Source organism: Anas acuta, chromosome 5 (genome assembly GCF_963932015.1).
Source record: "Anas acuta chromosome 5, bAnaAcu1.1, whole genome shotgun sequence".
Classification (NCBI taxonomy): domain Eukaryota; kingdom Metazoa; phylum Chordata; class Aves; order Anseriformes; family Anatidae; genus Anas; species Anas acuta.
Genome location: NC_088983.1, coordinates 8,684,350 through 8,704,155, shown reverse-complemented (window position 1 = coordinate 8,704,155; position 19,806 = coordinate 8,684,350). Strand labels below are relative to the sequence as shown.

At 36.9% G+C, this 19,806-nt stretch overlaps 1 protein-coding gene across 2 annotated transcripts in view; it reads right to left on the bottom strand.

Moving 5' to 3' along the window:
* Positions 1-283: 283 nt before the first annotated feature.
* JAG2 (jagged canonical Notch ligand 2) overlaps positions 284-19,806 on the bottom strand; it is a 68,005-nt gene continuing 48,482 nt past the window's right edge. For both annotated transcript variants that reach the window (XM_068682560.1, XM_068682559.1), the window contains exons 13-26: positions 17,891-18,041; positions 17,471-17,635; positions 16,859-16,972; positions 15,425-15,538; positions 14,938-15,051; positions 14,319-14,435; positions 13,346-13,373; positions 12,246-12,331; positions 9,382-9,495; positions 9,093-9,208; positions 7,142-7,387; positions 6,571-6,702; positions 5,431-5,587; positions 284-2,576 (exon numbers count right to left, since the gene is read on the bottom strand). In XM_068682560.1, the coding sequence (XP_068538661.1) occupies positions 2,104-2,576; positions 5,431-5,587; positions 6,571-6,702; positions 7,142-7,387; positions 9,093-9,208; positions 9,382-9,495; positions 12,246-12,331; positions 13,346-13,373; positions 14,319-14,435; positions 14,938-15,051; positions 15,425-15,538; positions 16,859-16,972; positions 17,471-17,635; positions 17,891-18,041 (2,127 nt within the window). In that variant the 3' untranslated portion in view covers positions 284-2,103. The remainder of the gene's footprint in view (positions 2,577-5,430; positions 5,588-6,570; positions 6,703-7,141; positions 7,388-9,092; positions 9,209-9,381; positions 9,496-12,245; positions 12,332-13,345; positions 13,374-14,318; positions 14,436-14,937; positions 15,052-15,424; positions 15,539-16,858; positions 16,973-17,470; positions 17,636-17,890; positions 18,042-19,806) is intronic.

Below are 19,806 nucleotides of genomic sequence, written 5' to 3'. Positions count from 1 at the left end.
GCTGCCAGCAAAATCAGCTGCTGTACTCTGCAAGGGGCAGCAGAGAGAATCCCAGTTTAAGTAGCAGAGGTGTCTGTGCCTCTAGACCACCTCCTGCACAAAGGGCTACTTGTGTAGTAGTGGGCAAAGGACAATGCTGCCAAGTTGACTCAGGAAATACCAACACGAACAAAGGCCATAAGCGAAGGTTAGAGGAAGTACCAGGTATTAAATCAAGACTTTCACTCCTCATTCATTTTGCCTCATCAGATCAGAGCTTCAAGTAACCAAAGCAAACACAATGTGAAGTATCTTACACACAATGAGGGAATCATTTTATTAGATTATGGAAGACAGCAGCATTACAGTACAAAAAGTTACAAGAGTAGCAGAAAAAAAGTGTTTTTGGTTTAAATACTCAGGATTATACTGGGGAACATGAGAAGGATAGTACCCTTTTCTAAACTAACTCCTAAACCAGGTTATCAAAATAAGTTTTGAATATTCAGCACAAGTAAAAAAGTTACAACAAACATCATTATAAAATGCTTTAATAAATAGTTTCTTTTCTGAAAGTTTTTTTTTTAAGAACATGTCAAACAAAAATGTACTAAAACAGAAGATCCTGCAAAGCAAATCGTGTGTTCCTGTATAAAATAACTGATTTCAAAACATTCATGTTTACATTGTTCATGGGCCAGAGTTTACACTCAAACATCCGCTCCTCTCACTGGTAGGGTAACTAGGTGTATGTAGTGTTATGCTTCTTCAGTAATTAAAATTAATGTACAGTTTGCCCAGTTAATAGCAATAATAAAGCCTAAAAAAAATGCACAAGTCTTCCATTACAAATAACCATTTCTAATGAGGTACTCCCATCTTCTGAGCTTGCCAGCCTTTTTTTTTTTCTTTAGAGCAAAAGATGAATAAAGCACAACAGAAACAAGATTGAGGAAAATATTGTTCCCTTCATTAGGCCTGTATTTAAACGCAAAAAAGTAATACCACATGTAATTAACATATTCACAAAAGAAAAAACAATGCCTCACTATGTTGGTACTGTACAGTAGATGCACCCGTTAGTGTTCTTGAGATGGGCTGAACATGGGGATAAACAAACATTTCTGGATCTATTTACATGTAAGTGGTTATGTTCCTATGTAAATACAAATGACCAACAGATTCCTAACATTGATTGTATTAACATCATTTTCTAATCTGGACATAATACCAAAAAAAAGTCTTATAAACTGCCATAAAACCTCCTTTTCTGTAACATAAATTAAAAGGAATGACATGTAAAAAAAGACCAAAATATTTAAGTTATTAAATCAAATATACAGAGTGATTCATTTAATATGTACATATTTACAAAAAAAGCACTTTCACTATTAGAAAATAAACTGTGTCAGTTGGGGAACCTAGAGTTCTCACAATTTTACTATATTGATATGGCAGTCTTTGACAGTTGCTATAGAAAAAGTTTAATCTCAAGGCACTTGTCACATGCTTCAATACTGCAATTCTAAAGGAATTCAACAGAAATAAAAAGGCCACTTTTAAACCACAGTTGAAAGATCTCTATAATTTTTTTGTTCCTATTACAAAGTGTGTAAGGCAAATTTGGAAAAAATCTTACAGAAGCTACTAACGTAACAAGTGCAGTGAGCTGCCATTAATAGAGATTCAAAGTCAAGAAAGCAGTTTAAAGTTCACAATTTCCTCAACCAGGAGGTTTTAAAGCCACCATTAAATTAGAGCAAGTAATAAAAAGAAATACATTCTGTAAACAGTGTACAGTCTTTTGTAATAAACTTTACACATATTGAAAATACAACCTCTCCTCTGCCACACAGCGAGTGTATTATAAGTAAACTTTACAAAAATAGCAACTATCAAAGATTACTCATTTTTTCATCTGACAGTCATTGAATAATTTATACAAGGCTAAAGAAACAAAATAAATTTTATTTATTATTATTTTTATTTATTTTTTTTACGCAAAATAAAGAAACTATGAACATTTGACTCCAGATATTTTTAGTCCTTGATGCAAAGTGGAGATGTCAATTTTTCCCCTCCCCAGTAAGTGTAGGCGCAGTCTGCCTACATTCCAAATACAGATTAGTCTCTACTGCCTTCAAAGTTTGATGCATTCACATTTTTTACAGATCTGTTGTCCATTTTGCCTATTTGATGGGATTTCTTTACTGGACTGCTCTCTGATGTATCAGATGCCTTTGTTGGCAAAGGCTTTGCAAGTTTGTGAGAGAGGAATTTGTCCATTTCCTCATCTCTTTCCTCCTCTTCATCCTCCTCTTCCTCATACTCTACATACTCCTCTACTGCATCACAAGTTCTTTTTTGAGGAGATATGAAGTTTTTGCATTCATAACGAATGTCTTTGTTACTGTAAGATCTGTCTATAGGATTTCTTATGGGATTCAAAGGCGCCCACTGGTTATTGGCACCCTCTTCTCGGGGAGGACGACTTCTTTCTCTCTCTTTTCTTCTCTTCCGAGTCCACCACACACAGATGATTATACAAGTCAGCCATACAATGCTAAATACCGCACAAAGAATTGGAACCAAATAATCTAGAGGGCAAATAAAAAAAAAGTTTTGAGTTAATGGAACTAGTTATACAGCACTGAGCAGCTAGAAGAGAAATATCCATACAAAGCTCTAGGTTAGTCCTAGAAAGATTTTTTAGTAACTCTGTTAGGTCCTAGAAAGATTTTGAAGAAAGGAGGATGTCATTGCTGCACAACAGCATATATCTGAATACACTAGATTGTCAAGAAAGACTCTTTACTTTGCCCTGCTTAATGATGGGGGAACACCTGAGATGTTTTTCCCCTCGAAAGGACAAACTTGCTATATAAACAGCATTTTCATTCAAGTACCCAAGCCTAGTTGGCCCGGAAAACCTCAGTAATGACTCTGAAAAGAAACAAACTGTTTTTGTAGGAAGGAAGCAGAATGAAGAATATTATCCCTCTAATTTGCCCCTGAAATAGCATATTTCTGATGCAAATGCCAGTGCTAGGTATCCTATCAGAAGAGTTCCTTACCATCAAGTTCTCCTGTATTTATGTGCTACCTACCTCTTACCTGAACATTTTTGTTTGTTTGTTTGTTTTTTTTTTAAATATTTAACCAAATAAGTCAGGCAGTCTTTAGGATGGTCCACCAGTTTTACTTCCCTGTAAAATCCTTACTTCAATTTCTCCTACAAATATGGTATATACCAGAATGTTGTCACTAGATATGAGAACGTTCACTGCTCAATGAGTAAGCAAAAGGATTTGATGCAACTGCTTTTCCCCCAGTTCCCTTATCACAAATCCCATTAGTGTTGTCCAAGCCACACAGATGGATTATTCTTCTGGGAAACAATTTCTGAAGATCTGACAGTTATTTGTCTGTCTTTTTCAAGGGCTTTATTACTAGAACAGAATATTCTTTTCTGCTAAGCAAGAATTCATGCATTGTAAGTAGTAAGACATCAGGTACTTTGCTTTTATAAAGACAGGAGGGCTCAACAGCTCTGCAGACACACACAGTCCGAACTACAGTTTTGGCCTCTAATCTAACTACAAGTTTTCTGCAGTTTTGAGACAGTTACTTACAGAATAACCTGCAAGTTGCTGTACAGGCAACCGCTTCAATGCCATGGTCATTCATTCCAACTTTAAAATGTCTTCTGAACATATTCTAGTGTGAAGATGATGGTATGCATGATCTGACATGCTCAAGCATTTCCTTCTTGTACAGGAAAGGGGTTTGCCTCATGAGATTTAAAGTCATAGTTTAGCATGCTAGTGAAAGACTGTGCTCTTAATAATAACTGTTATTCTCTCTCCATTTTCCACAAGCAGTCTAAACTGCTTATGTGGTGGTGGGAACAACTTAAGAAAAGGAGCTCTTCATACCAGCTTCAAGTAAAAAAAAAGATTCTTATGCAAAGAATAGTCTCCATAAGATCCAAATGAAGATTTTTTTTTTTTAATTTTTTTAAGCCAGAGGAAATTGATGAAGTATTTAAATAATCATCTCCATCTGGACACTTGAGCATCCCACAGAAATCAGTCTTAAAGATATAGGGCTTTGCACCAATGTTTTGTGGTAGGTTTACACCTGCCACACCTAATTAAAGGTGTCTAATTAAAGGGTAAAAAATAAAACAAACCAAAGACCATGAGAGACCAGGCTACAGTTTACTTCTTCATGAGTCCAGTTAAAGAACAGGGGACCACTGGTCAATATTGAGCATCCACAGTGAAATGAGTCTAGAAACATCTTACAGCTAGTGCTTGAGAATAAAGTCAAAGACTTCGCGCTTTCTCAGAGAATCTTTGGATTTCATTGATGCAGAAGTAAAAGTAATCCCAACTCTTTCCCCAGAATTTAATGCACAATCAGAACAGAGAAGCTGAAGTATTTCAGAATCACAGCTCAGTTATCATCTATAACATTCCTGTTCACGACAAAAACAAAGCTAGTAGCCTTCTTCAGAAGAGCTAAGGAAATACTACATTTGCCAAGGCTTTAACAGATGAAAGGCATTCCCCTAAAGGGAAAACATAAAGGAAATGGAACCAGGCAATTTACTCATTGTTTTGACTATGGTTGGAAGATCTTCCAGAAGATTATCTGGGGAGGTCTAAGAAAGTTGGGAGGGTCTCCAACATTTGTAAGAGTTCCACTCTGAAGCTCTTTAATCAAACTGCAGCCCACCAGGGGTCCTTCAGAAAACCTTCTCCTGCCTCCCCCAGACAGGAAAACGACAAGGAACACAGACACACAGAACTTCAGCTGTTCATTTTGGCACATCTCTTGGACAGACAATACTGAGAGATGAAGGTATCTCCAATCACACCATACCCTTGTTAAGGGGAATGTATGTTACAGTTTAAACCAGCTGTGCACTACTGATAAACATGAAGGAGAACAAAGTTTTGTATTACCATTGTCAAGTACTGAAAGATCCTAGACATCTAACTCCTGCTAAGGTAATACATAAGCACTTCAGAAGAGACTTGGTATCACACTATATCCACCCCTGTTCCCATGTTTTCAGTACCTCACATCTTCAGTTTCTATAGTGCAGCAGCACCAAGGTCTGAGGTTTGGTTAAGGTTAATGTGGGAAAATCAGAAAGGATATGAAAACAAGTACTCCTGATCTGGTGGAAGGTATGCTTAGGATAGAAAATGGGGTTAGAAATAGTGGCAATAGCAGGTAGGGACATAATCCATAACATGGTATCAAGTTTAACCTAGCACACAAGCACAGACTCTTGATCTTAAAGCCACTTTCCTCTTCAGTTAGCAATAGCAATTGAAGAAACAACCTGGTCTACCATTTTCCCACAGAGAGACAAGACACTGACAGCAGGGAATAGAAAACACTTGAACACACACAGGATGGGTGCATTGGGAACCTTACCTGATGATGAATTCCCAACAACTATGGTCTCTACTTTAACTTCAGTTACTGCCAACATAACAGTGCTGTTCTGCCGCTTGGTGATGGCATTTACTATTGTATTAGCAGCATTCTGTATGAGACTATTATCTTGTTCATCTCGATGTGGGACAAAAGACTAAAAGGCAGGGAAGGTGAAAAAACAATTACTGCAGTCACCTAGGCAAAACATTGCAATTTTTAAATTTAACTCTATCTTATTTGAGTTCTGTGGCTTGAGTTTACCAGACAGAAGTTAGAAACCTTTAAGTATTCTGTAGCAATATCATGAATATCTTTATTTGAACTGCAGATGCAGTGTCAGGCTTGGTTGGTAACATGCCTACTTGCTAATCCAGCATATCTCAAAATGCAGCTGACTTCCATGTCACTTACACCGCTGAGCTAAACTTAGTTATAGTTTGAAGCACTTCAAGACGTGTGGATTATCTAGATAGAAGCCTGGACTAATAACAGTCTGCTCTATTTATACCATACAGTTTACTTCTTGCATCATGGCTCAGCATGTTCTTTACAATACTGGCAGAGACAGTCCAGCTTCTGCCTTGACAAACACTTTAATATGAAAATTAATTCTTTATTTGGAAACTACTCAATAGAGAAGCATCGAGTGACTGAGCTATAAATGCCTTCAAAGCACATCTTTAGCTCAGTATGGCAACAATCACTCTCACCTACTTAACTTGCATCTTCTTCAACTTAACACTTATGCTTAGTGAACATCCTGAAGCAGTCATACTAGATGGCAAGTACCAACTTCTTTACACTGCAAAGACCAAATCCAACCACCTGCAACTATCCCCCCACTGCAAAGGTCAAAAGCCCAAGATTTGATAGAGCAGGTAGGCACCTGTTCACCAATTTAGGCTGAATTAGTCCTCAGAATGACTTTATCAGCAGATTGTGGTCACCTTCTGTCATTAATGAAGCTTGTAATCCAGATATCTAGCAGTATAGGAAATTCCATGAGATCACAAAATCACAGTACAGTCAGCCTAGGCCACAGATTGCAACATCTGTATTGAAGTGAAACAAGCTTAAACAACCTCTTCCCCTGCTCAAACTAATGACAACATATACACACACACATCTCATACTTACAATAGCAACTTCCACTGCATTCTCTGTGGAGTATGACAGATCACATAATATTATCAAAGTTCTGTCCCTAGAAACAGTCCTAGTAGCTGGTAAATATCGAATTTCAGAACAGATATTTTCAGTTGTAGTGCCCTGTTAGAAGCAATGGAGATCACATGACTTTAGCACAAAATAAACACCTCCACAGTTTCTGCGGTTACTGAGACCTGATGAAGGGGACAAATAAGGCAGGCAAGAAATGGCAGAAAAGTGAGGAACAGTTTTTGAATGAAGGGCAAGAAGCTGAGCTTACATGACTATCCTAGTAGAGTCTAAACCCAGCTTGTACTGTAAGAAGTAATTTATTTCTTTGAAATTAAAATATATATATATTCAGTAAAAACCCTAACTTTACCTTGCCCTTTAGGCAAAGCAAAAATTTATAACTGAAGTCTAAGAATAAAATTTGCAAGTTGATGACAGCAAGGAGTTGTGTTATTAATATTAATCTTCTATTCCCCAACACAGAAGATATATTAAATATAGAAATGTATAAAACATATTCCCATACTTGATTAATAATTATTCTCACCTGGGGGACTTTGTTTCCATTAAAAATTAAAGTAATCCTAGCACAGTCATTGTCCAAGTATCCTGAATTAGGTAGACACTTGATATTGGCAGGCAGAGGTTCAGAGGCACTGCATTCTCCCCAGTCAGTACATGGTGGCTGAAAACATTTCATATACTTCTCCTGGCATTCTTGACCCATGGGACACTGGGTATTTGAATTATCCCAGTGTTTGTGTAACAGACAAGGTTTTTTCCCACACCACACCTAGAAATTCAGAACAAAAAAAGTACTGTTACAGTTAATTGGTCTTATGCATCAAAATCAAATAAGCTATTCACTAAGATGGTCACGATCTACTACTAATTGCAAAGTACTTATTTCAATACTGCTAGTCTTAGTAGAAGATGGAGTTGCTCTTCCAGGAAGAGTGGATGTTTTGTATTGGCTAAAGAGTAAACTGAGCAAAGATTACCCAAGATACTGGTGATACTGAGGGGCTTCCAGATTAATCCCACATGATTTCAAACCATATGGAAGTTCAGACTTTTTTTAAGCTAGTCATCTAGGCTTCTTTTATATTCTAGAAATAAAAACCTCCCCAAGGTTTCATTTCCCTTCAATTTTTATACTAAGATCCTTGCTACAGAATGCTGAAGACATTAAGGAATGACAGATCAGTAATAACCACTGATATTTCGACCACTCTTCCAAGAAAATAGTATGCCAGCACCCCCAACTTACTGAGGGATAGCAAGCTTCTAAACACCACTCCACTTTATGATGCACCTTTGTGAAGCATATAAAATGCTATACAGCTATTTATTTATGTATGGATTTCTTAAAGCACCATGAACAGCAAGAAAACATTCATTCCACTACACATGAAAGAACCAAACAATATGAGTAACTTGTAATCACTGCACCATTTGTTTGCCTCAAAGCTGTGTGCTGCCACCCTATACGCATCCTTAAGTCTCCCTCCACAACAGGAAGCATATTTCTGCAGTTGTAGTTGCCATCACGTACTGTTCCCCTTTGAAGGCATCTCAAACTTCAAACTCACAACACCATAAAGACTAAAAATAGTATTTTTAAATTATTACATGCAAGATACAGTTATTTCCTAGCCTACAGGGCATACCTACCTAATAAAAAAACCATGAAGGCTGAACAGATCAGCAAGATCCAGGCTTTTAAACTGGTGCTTCCAATGAAACATCTGGGAGACTGCCAGGTGAGGCAGTGTCGTAAGTACTATTAGCGCTCATCTCAAACCACCCACCTAGCCTTACAACTTGTAAGCAGCACTGATCTTGTTTTTCTCCAACTGTGATGTAAAGCTGCACAGGCACCACAAATCCACTGAGATATCACAGCATGGCTGAAAGGTCTGCAGCACATACACTAATGTGTTCTATTTGAATTTAGACTAGTCATATGGCTTCTAAGTCACAACCACAAACATATAGTCCATAATAAATATACAAAGATTACAATTAGTCAATTTCATAAGTCTACTGAAGGACAACACAAAGACAAAGATTGCCCACTGAAGAAACTGTTTTTCTTCCTCCACATCCTTTACCTTGGAATTAAGGTTTCTCGGAATAAGTCTAATACCATGTTTGCAAGGCTTTGGCAGAGATTATTTTTTTTCTAAAATCATTTCAAGGATCATTATTCCATTCCCATTCATATTTACTTTTCTGAAAAAAAAAAAAAGTGCCTGTCTGCTTCTAAAGAGCTTGTTCTAGCAGGTAGAGGGTAGGACAATAGCTTATCATTATAAAGCCAATCCCGTAGGTGTTTTTACAGGAAGTCCTTGCACACAGGAAAGGACATTCTGTAGGTGTGCTATGCAAGAGTCTTGATGGAAAAGAGAGACTAATTTGTGCATGAAGAAATACTAACTTGTATGTGAAGTATGTTTCAGCCAGAAGGATTTAAGAAAGCAGGTTAAAATAACTACCTTGGTGCAGTCAATACGGCCATCCAAGCAGTGACAGTTGTTGCATTCTTGATCCCACCTACTGCCATGAGGAAACGTCATTCCTTTAAGCCAGCAAGGCTTTCCAATTCCAATCACTACAGAAAGAAACAGGCACTTAACTCAGTTACTGAAACTACAAATATCTAAATAATAAGAAAAACTTGCTGCTTATTCAGACCATTGCATATAAACTCTATGCTAACTACAATTGTAAATTGTACCCAATTGTTTTTTGGGGGCAGAGGTCGATAAGTAGATATAGAAATACCTTCTTGGCACCTAGGACCAACTCTTCCAGGGGGACAAGTGCATCGGTATCCATTGATTTCATCTATACAAGTGGCACCATATCCACAAGGGGAAGACTGGCATTCATCAATATCTAGAGAGAAAATAGGAAAACTCAACAGCGAGAACATAAAGCATTGTAATCAAACATTTACTGGGATGTAATCTGACAATACCTGCTTTTCTAACATGCAAGAGTTTGGCTTCAGAATTAATCATCTTAATTGGAATTATTCTTATAATTCCATCCTAATTGAAACTTTGGTAATCAAAACAGCAATCTTATGCTGACTCATCTTACAGAGCAGAGGTGTTGGACAGCTGTAGGTGCTAATGTCTTCTTCACACACAGCTAATGTCAGAACAGGATGTGGGACTGTAGTCCTAGTGTCTGCCATTTAGACTTCATAGAAAATCACATGCTTTCAGATTATCATAGTGCAAGAAACAAACAATAAATTGGTTCAACAGTGTCCCCCCAAAAAATTACAAAGGAGTTTCTTACAGCAATACAATCTACCATGAAGAGGAAAAATATAGTTTGTTACAGACATTTGATACAACTTCCCAATAACTATGAAATAGCAAGTAGATTCATTTAGCACACAGCTACTTAGCACAACAGCATCTCAAACAACCTTCAAAGATTCACAGACTTATAGAAATCTAATGAAAAAAGGCAGAATCATAGAATTACGCAGGTTGGAAAAGACCTTTAAGATCATCTAACCCAACTTTTAATCTAGTACTGAAGTCCACTACTAAATCATGCTGCTAAGTCCTAAGCCTACACATTTCTTGAAGATCTCCAGGGATGGTGACTCAACCGTTTCCTTGGGCAGCATGTTCCAACACTGCACAACCCTTTCAGTAAAGGAATTTGTCTAATATCCAAATCTAACCTCCCCCGACACAATTTGAGGCCACTTCCCCTAATCTCATCACTTGATGCTTGGGAGAAGAGCCCGACCCCCACCTTGCTATTGCCTTCTTTAAGTAAGTGCATAGCACAATTTGCACCCTCCCCCAACTCCTTTTCTCTAGGAGAAATACCCTCAGATCCCTCAGCCACTTCTCCTAGGACTTGTGAAGCAAGAAGCACTGCCCATCCAGATGCACAAAGTATTTGTCATCCTGGATAAGTGAATAACACTAATTTATGCAAAAGCCTACCAATAGAAGTAAAAGAACAACCTGCCAATTTGCAAGCTACAGCCAGCTGCTTCATTTTTGACCTTAACTGTTCTCTCCCAAGACATATATCAAAGGTTTAATAGATTCATTTAGGTTGGAAAACACCCAACCATCAAGTCCAACCATCAACTAACACTACAAGTCCACCACTAAACCACATCTCTAAGCATCATGCCCACGTGTTTCAAGTATCTCCATGGAAGGTGACTTCACCGCTTCCCTGGACAGCTAGTTCCAACGCCTAACCCCCTCTTGAAACCCCACTCCAATCCCACAGAAAAACTATTTAAACACCAATTCTTAGTTGATACAGACTATCAGTTCATCTTCTGTGTTTACAGGACTAGAGTTAGTCTCATTATTAACACCACAATTGCTTTCTGTTACCTGTATAGGCAACAGAAACAAACAACAAACAAATGAACATGAGCCAAAGAGCTTTTGGTTCTATTCTAGCTCCCTTCAGAACCACTCCATGACAAAGTACCAGCAAAATTCAGAAGCATCTAAACTACAGAGTTTGATTACTCCTTCCTCCTCTATTCAAGCTATGTTAAAGACCATCTAAATGGCTGTTAATTCTTACTGTTATCAGCATCCCATAATAGGCGTTTGTTACAGCTACTTCCTTTGTTTACAGCTTTCTAAACAAGGAAAAAATAGTCAGCAACCCCATTACAAATACACAGCATTTGTCTTTGACTACAAGTAGTCCTCTCTGCATTTCACATCTGGAGAAGGAGAGTTCAACATCCCTGAGTGTCTGCATGTAATTACACATACATAATTATCTGCCCTCTGTGGTTCTACATCCAGAAATTACTAACTCAAATCTACTGCCATAAGTGCTACAATCAACTTCTGACTAGAAGTGTCAGCTCATTTACTATCTGCAAGAATGAGAATGGAATCTCTACCTAAAAGAACAACCTACTACTGCAGTGGCAGGCCAAAGCCTAATAGCCTCAAAGTCTGATTTACCCAAGGTAAAATTATGTAAGAGTAAATATATTTAGATCAAACTAGTAGTATTCAGAAGTATTTAATTAAAAACACAAAAAGACATACAAACTCCTCCACAACATTTAAATGCAGTCTTCAGGTCCTTTGTTTCCTCCTTTTTTTCAGCCTCTAGTGAAAATTGCCATGTAACAGGTTAGTTTTATAGCTTTGAAAGAGCCTTTACCGTATTACTTGCAAAATGCTGTGCTCCACTACCTGTATTCATGTGCTCCTCCTATTTTGTTTTCATTTGAGATATCCCAGTGGATTTTAGTTTCTATTTTTTTAGTTTCTAATGTTAAATGGTACACTTAATGCGTTATCTTTAATGATGAATTGCTTATCAAGAAAAATACTAAATGATAATAAACTCCTATAAACCACTCCAGACCCTTCAGAAATGCCTGACAAAAAGCAGCGGCAAAGTACAATTTAAGCCAAGTCACTTCAGTTGCATTTAATGAAATAAAGAAAGGAACAGGAAATGCCATTGTTTGCAAGGTGAGTACTAGTGCCTGACTGACCCAGTTGGCTTCTTTATTTGGAATTCAGCTGACCTAATGCAAAAAGGATTTAAGGGTTCTTCTGATTTGTGTGCTGGAATGGTGCAACCTTTTAGGTCATTATTCATATAGGTACTTTACTTACTAATTCTGCAGTCAGGACCAGCAAATCCAGGTGCGCATTCACATCGAAACCAATTCACACCATCGACACAGATACCTCCGTTGTAACTGTAAAAAATAAACATATAATTACACCAGTTGTTCTCAGGTTACATTCACAAGTCTAAAGATGAATGAAAAACATAGGTTCCTCACATTGCCTGTTCAAATGCAAATTTCTATCGTCTCTATTCATGGGACTTTCTCACTATTCAAAGAATTACAAAGTCCCTAATTCATAATACTAGTCTAGGCTCAAGCTATTGTTTCAGTGGTCTCTAATTAAAGCTTTGTTAATTAAACCTGCTGCTGCTGTTCAGGGGAACAACCTATTTCATCATTTGAAAAAGCATACTGTTAGATAAAACTGCTTTGTAAGTTACCTGTTGAACCAAAAACATCTACAAAAACATGCATGGGGAAGAACATCAACAGATCTCAAGGAGATAAAGCAACCCTAAAAAGCTAATACAGAGCCAGAACCTCTGGAATTTATTTGAAATGCAATAACCCCTACTGAATGCATCAGAGGTTGACAACAGGGAAAGATAAGGTAGATAGTTTGCTTAATCCACGTGTCAGTATTTTTCCTCTTAAGCCATAAACAAACTTCTATGTTTAACACTCCTAATATATCTCCCCCCAAAAATTAGTATTTTAAAAACTCATTTATACAGAGTATTTGATCTAACCGTAGGTTTTTTTTATATTTGTCTAAAACTATTTGCTGTAGATTAACAAGTTTTGATTATTTTTCAATTCTTATTCTAAAACTCAGTTGTAGATACTTGAGATGTTATCAAGTCTGATTCATTTCACACTATAGTAAGTCACCAGTCAGTTCTGGCATGAGAACTACACTCTGAAATACTTTGTTCATATATGAATCAGCTCAAGATCATTCTGTGGTCTTTGCTGCTGTGAAGAAATAGATAAGGCACAACACTAAGAACTGTTTTAAGACTTACAAAGGCTGGCTTCAATTATTTTAGGGCAGAATTTGTTCTAATCTAGAATAGAAATCCATATTACTGTGCTGTCTTATTTTCACAATAGGTAAAGAATTGTAATTCTCATACTTACCATGGATGAGGGTTGCAGTCATTGGTATCTATAAAAAAGAAAATAGACTAACATCAGACTAAAATAACTGACATTTTCTAGCATACAATATTAAAATTTAGAAGACAACGAAAGCAAAAAGTTCAAAAAGATTCCTTCTACATACACACTTGCAAAAAAAAGTTCAATTAGACCTAAGAGACTTAAGAAATACCTTACATTTTCTGAAATTAGTCATAAGGTCTTACAATTTCTGCATATTCAACACCATGGACTGGTAAGTAGAATGATGGCAACATAACAGGAATAACACACGGTATTTATTGCAGTAGTAGTTCCTAGCTCAAACAGCCTCTAAAAGCTTTTTAAAGGATTCCTATTACTTTAGCAATTCATACATATGTATACAACAGTCAGATTTCTTAAGCAAATCTTTCACATTATAAATAATTCTGAATTATTTGTTAGCATTTACACTGGTACTGTAACCTTTAAAACAGCTCATTAGGGCATACATCAGTACGACAATAATTTCAGGGTAAACTTAAAGTAAAAACAGATCTCAGATGTAGATTTCTGTTATGCCTTGAAACAAAAAAGAAGAGCTGCAAGCTTTGTTCCACCTAACTAATTCATTGTGTTGACAAGTCAAAGCAATTAATAACTATCCTCAAAGAAAGTAGCTGTATATGATGGAATATGCACCACCACCTTACTTTCCAGATACTTTTCATTATTAAATATACAGAGCAAAACAATCCCAGAGATACTTGATCCCAAAGATTATTTTTCTCTAAGTGGCTGGATATCATATTTTGGCAGAGAATAGTGGCAAAAAGAAACACGGCAAGTTCTTCATTCATTAGTCAAGCATCATATTTACTGTGAGTGATTCAGATATTTTGGCAGCTAAACACAATAAACTTGCTTTGTTTCAGTTAACAACTCTGCTAGACACTCTGAGTATCACAGAGCAACGAAGAAAAAACCTTACTCTGTGTGCATGTACGTCCTTCCCATCCTTCTTTGCAGATGCAAGAAAAGGAGTCTCCGCTGCCAACACATGTTCCACCATTCATACAAGGGTTTGGAATACAACTGCTGTTTTTAGCTTTGAAAACAGAAAAGGTATCTATTTAGCACAACAAATATATATGTCATCTGGATATATCAAGATCACTAACCTGAATAGCACTTATGTCAGCATTGCAAGACTTACAAGAAAGTGAAAAGATTCTAAGAAGAGCCACATGCACAGTCATCTCTCACCTACCTTCATGATCACAAATCAAATGCTTAATTGAATCAAGATAAATTATCTATTTTTTCCCCCATGTAAGGTAAGTATTCCTCAAACACTGCTGAATTCCTACTCTGGTAGTATCCCACATCAGCTGGGATACACAGCCTGCACAGGATGTGAACATTGGTTGGTGCTTATGACTAGACATTTTTCTAGAAAAGGGAAGAAACTACCCTGAACTCAGTCACGATCCAACTGGAAAGGCATTGACAGTCAACTAGAATATAGCTTTCCTCATTTACTAAATGATTAAGTATTATTTAAGTCCTTCTCTGCTTCTGCCTTTGTCCATAGACAATTTAGAGCTTACCAATGTTGCAAGTGCTTCCAATCCATTCTGGAGGACACGAACAGCGGAATGTATCTCCATCGTCATAGCACGTTCCACCATTGCTACAAGTATTTGCATCACATTGGTACTCACCTACATGTTTACAATAAAAGCAATTAAAAATAATCAAGTCCAGGCTAATGGAAATCAGAAGGCCAGGTATTTTTTACTCACAAGTTTACTTTAAGAGAGACTTTACATTTAAATGCAACAGTACTAGAAATGCATAGTTCTACTTGCTATATTAGAGTAAGCAAGCCAAAAATAGTGGAATCTAAGGGCTTCTCTTAAGACTATTCCACTACAGTTTGTGAAAGAGTAGGTTCTTTAAAAATTCTATTTTGTTGCTGGGAAACTGGAAGAGGTAATGAAAATATGACTTATTTCACTGAGATTGTTTTAAGTTTCAGGAACTCTAATCTCATGCAAAGAAAGAAAACTAAAGATCAAAGAAAAGAACACTTACGTGAATGGCAAGTTTTGCCTTTCCAGTCATTCTTACATTCACAATAGAAGTCATTTACCAAATCAATGCATCGGCCACCGTTATGACATGGGTTAGGAGAACAGTCATTGAAATCTAGAAAGAGTTATTCAAATTAGCTGATCTAGCCTAGCCAGGGCCATGAGAAAGAACACAACATGTTTCTTTATAAAGGAAATAAGCTGCATAGTATTTATGAAAACAGCATTCCTAATTGTTAAGCAGTTATCTTTATATAAGCAAGGAAAATCTATTTTTAATAAACATGAATTACAAAACATGTTGACAACTTCAGACAAAAGTATCTTTTTGAAATCAGCTGTATGACTAAGCAGAGAGCCACCATAGTTTCTTTTTCCAGCAAATGTCTGCATTTTGAACTTTAGAACTTTCTACTATGCAACTTAATAGTAGAAACCACAATGTCCTGAAAAGAAGCCCTAACTCAGGCCATCCACAAGACAAGGCTCGCTTCTCCTCCATGTGTACATGTATATACACACTAATATACAGAAGTTCTAGAGAGAATGCTTTCTACTCAAGACAAGTTTAAATACTTAAAACAATTATTCCAAAACAACCTTCAACTAAACCACACAAATTCTTGAAAAGTGATAGCTATCAAAAGCTTCTCAGCCTTTATTTCACATCTGAATTGACAGACGTCCTGTAGTAAGTCTCACCAAATCCTTGTCCTCATGTTTTAGAAGGAACTTCATTCAGAGTAGATATCACATTTAATAAATAATCAGCTGCAGTTTGCTCTGAGTTAACAACCATAAACTTGATCTAGTACACTTCATTAACCAAAGCCCAAGAAGTCTCAACCAAGGTAACAAGAGTAAAGGCCTGCTCCCACTGAGCCCAGAATACAAAACACTTAGGTTGCAATATTCATCAAGTAAAACTTCAGACTTCAGCAGTTCTTTTCTTACCAAAGGACTAGAATGTTAAATTTGTGATTCCTTCAGTAAGGTGGAAGCATGTTATAACTTGCACAGGTTTAAAGATAAGAAGCTTTCCAAGTTTGGAAACTGATGCATATTAATTGATTTGATAAAGGACAGACTTATGTACGTTAAGTACACTAAGAGGCAAATATGCTTATAGCACTAAAAAGAAGGAGTCTTTTTAGCATGTTCTCTATTCACTTTTGCTTCTCCTCAGGAGAAAAAAAGAAGTTCTTCTGAGGTATGTCCCATGCTATAACCAAAGCATCAGATTATGGTTACATCAAAAGAACAGAATCTTTTAGAGCTGCTGCTATAAAATCTTAAAAAAACTTCATCAAACAACACTGAGTAGGCTGTTACCATAGAACAGAGAAACTACTGCAGGATTAGCTATATCCTAAATGTTACTAATTGTTACAACAAAACTGTAGTATTTAACAGGGAAATGCGTAGCAGTACTCACTTGTGTCACACAACTCTCCTTCCCAGCCACTTGAGCAGAAACACCTAAATGAATCAACTTCATCGATGCACGTCCCACCATTCTTGCAAGGTTTCCCAAGACAATCATTGATGTCTATGACAAAGAGTCAACAATTATTGCTCAAGACTTTCTTCATACGCAAAAGCAAACTAGGTTGAGTGATTGCTAGGCATTTTCTAAGAAAAACACGCTATTCTCCATTTTTACATGCACAAGAACAGCTCATAGCATCTGTTTTCAAGCCTGGTAAAAATTCTACATGTGTTCTCTCTCTCACATGTATCAAGACAAACTGGAGCATTAAGTTCCCCCTGGAAAAAAAACATTCAAAAATACTTAAGTAGTAGGTACAGACACGTTTGCATTGAAACTGGATTAAGATCAGTTTTCATTCACAGAGGAAAGCACGAACCACTACAAAAGACAGTTTTTTACCAGAAGAGATTGGACTTGAAGCAATACACTGGAAACAACACTCTGCAACTCTTAAAATCCTCACGTTTTACTTTATGTTGTAGAGCTTCAAAGCAAAAACAAACTTTAAGGAGGTTTAGATCAAAAACATATCTTTTAAAAGAAACTCCCACTTACTTTCATGACAGTATATTCCAGTAAAACCTCTTTCACAGGCACAGGTAAAATTCCCTCCTGGCTGACTAATACACCGTCCATGAGGCCCACAAACATTAGATGAAATGAAACGGATTCCTTCTTGGGTAGTATTAGTGAAGACTTCTATCGTGCAGCTGTCTATTACTAAGAAAGAGAAGTACACCATCAGACCATAAGAATCTGCATCACTTTAAGTTATCCAAAAATTAAGACCTTAAGACCAGTTAACTTTTAAAAACAGTTATGTTACTTCTCTACTGCTTTATAAGCGAGCACTGTTACAAGCACTTTCTTCTCACTATTTCACCAGGTCCACGTACAATAAAATAATTCTGCTATTCTCAAAAATACTTTTCTATGTACCACCATTACGGCAAATTTCTGGACAGAAGCAGGTACCTTTACAAGAATTGTTCTTGCAGTGGTCCTTGAGATGAGAACAATTCTTTCCATCATAGTCATCAGGGCAGGCACAATAATAATCTCCTCCCAGATCATAGCATTTAGCCCCATTCTGGCAAGGGTTAGGTTCACAGAAGTCAATATCCATCTGTAAGAGAGACCAGTTAGCAGCAGCAGCTTCGTTTCCCAGAAATAAACAGCTTTATGTATGTTGCTGGAGACAGATGAAGCTAATTTACAGAGAACCTCAAGTTTTAACATTTATGGATTTTCTACACTGCATATACAGAAGGAAACTTCAGTTTGTTGTTTTTTTTTTTCAACTTTAATGAAGGGCTTTTACAAAGGGCTTCTGATTCTCCAATTAAAGATATCCCTTTGCACGAGGCTGAATAAGCATATTCACAATAACTTAGCAAAGAATGTGTCATTAAGAGATCGCAGTGTGACTACTCTAGATCATTATCCATCATTTCTCTGCCCTTCACACCCACATGCTATGTGCTGTAACTCAAGTTAGATAGCAGCTCACTTAACTTGCCTCTACAAGACACTTAAAATGCACAGCACCTTCCAAAAATGTATTCTCTAGAGCAATTCAGTTCTCCTCCCACCTTAACTAACACACATAATTTGTTATTGAACCACACAACTTTGAAGAAACCTCTGGAGATAGTCTAACAAGAGGCTTTTTGCACAGGAGGTGGGAGTAGCTAAGTTGGCCAGGGCCTTATCCTTACAAATAATATCTAGCATGCTGATTTGCACACAGAAATGCAAGGTGCATTTTGAACACTTCTTAGAATTTGCTTTTTGAACCTAACACTAATCCCAGTGTTCATAACATAACGTTTAACAGACTTATCCTTTTAGGAAAACAATTCTGCTTCTACATCTTAGACTGCCACAGAAGACCACCACTGGTCACACCCCAAACTAGCTTTTGAGGCTGCATTGATGACTGAGGCTATATTGTTATATCAGTTTCTTTCCCCCAAACTGTTCTTACAGACTGCACTCCTGCCCTCGAGTCAGTCTTTTCCTCTTCACATCTTGTGAGAAAGGAAAACTCTCAATCTTACAGAAGTCTGATCAAGTCCCATAGCGTATTTGACCTCTTTTTTTTCTTTTCAACTGCAGAGTTGTTTTAAAAAATTTCAAACCTAAATAAAACAGAAGGAACCCCAGTTGTCTAAGCATTAATTCAGCACAGCATGTACAATTCCAGCTGCCACAGAGAGATTTTCAGCCAGCTATTTAGCAGACTCATATAAAACATTTAAAGCAGACTATAAAAATAGGAGATCTGAGAATCTTTCTCAGACCTAACTATCATACATTTCCATTAGTATAAATTTCCCCTTCCCAATGCAAGTCAGTAGCTGGTACTTTAGCATCTGGAATCAATGGTAGATATTTACTACAGCACACACGGCAAGAAGCCAATTCTTCCTCTATTATTTGAGCAGATCTACTAAAACTTTAATTACATATTATGGTATGAACCAGCAAGGAGTAGAGCACTTGAGATACGATCCTTACGTAGAAAAGGCATGAGTTATTAGGTACTACACCAGTTTTATTAAACTGGTCAGTATCTGTAACCCTTTTTAATTTTGAATAAAAGGAAGACAATACAAATACATTACAATAAACATTCTTCAGCACGTAGCAGAAATCACTCCAATGTCCTCCATTAAAAATTCTGGAAGAAATCCAACAAGCTTCTAATACAATGCTTTCAGTGGATGCTGTCTTCCAACTATGTTTATTTGCTTATTTAGGAAAGCCAGAAAGTACATACTTGGGCAATATAATTTCATATTGAGAAAAAAACTAGCATCCTCCCTAGGAAGAGGTAGATCTTCATTATTGTTAAGTATTTTCATTAGGAGTTATCACCAACATTCAGT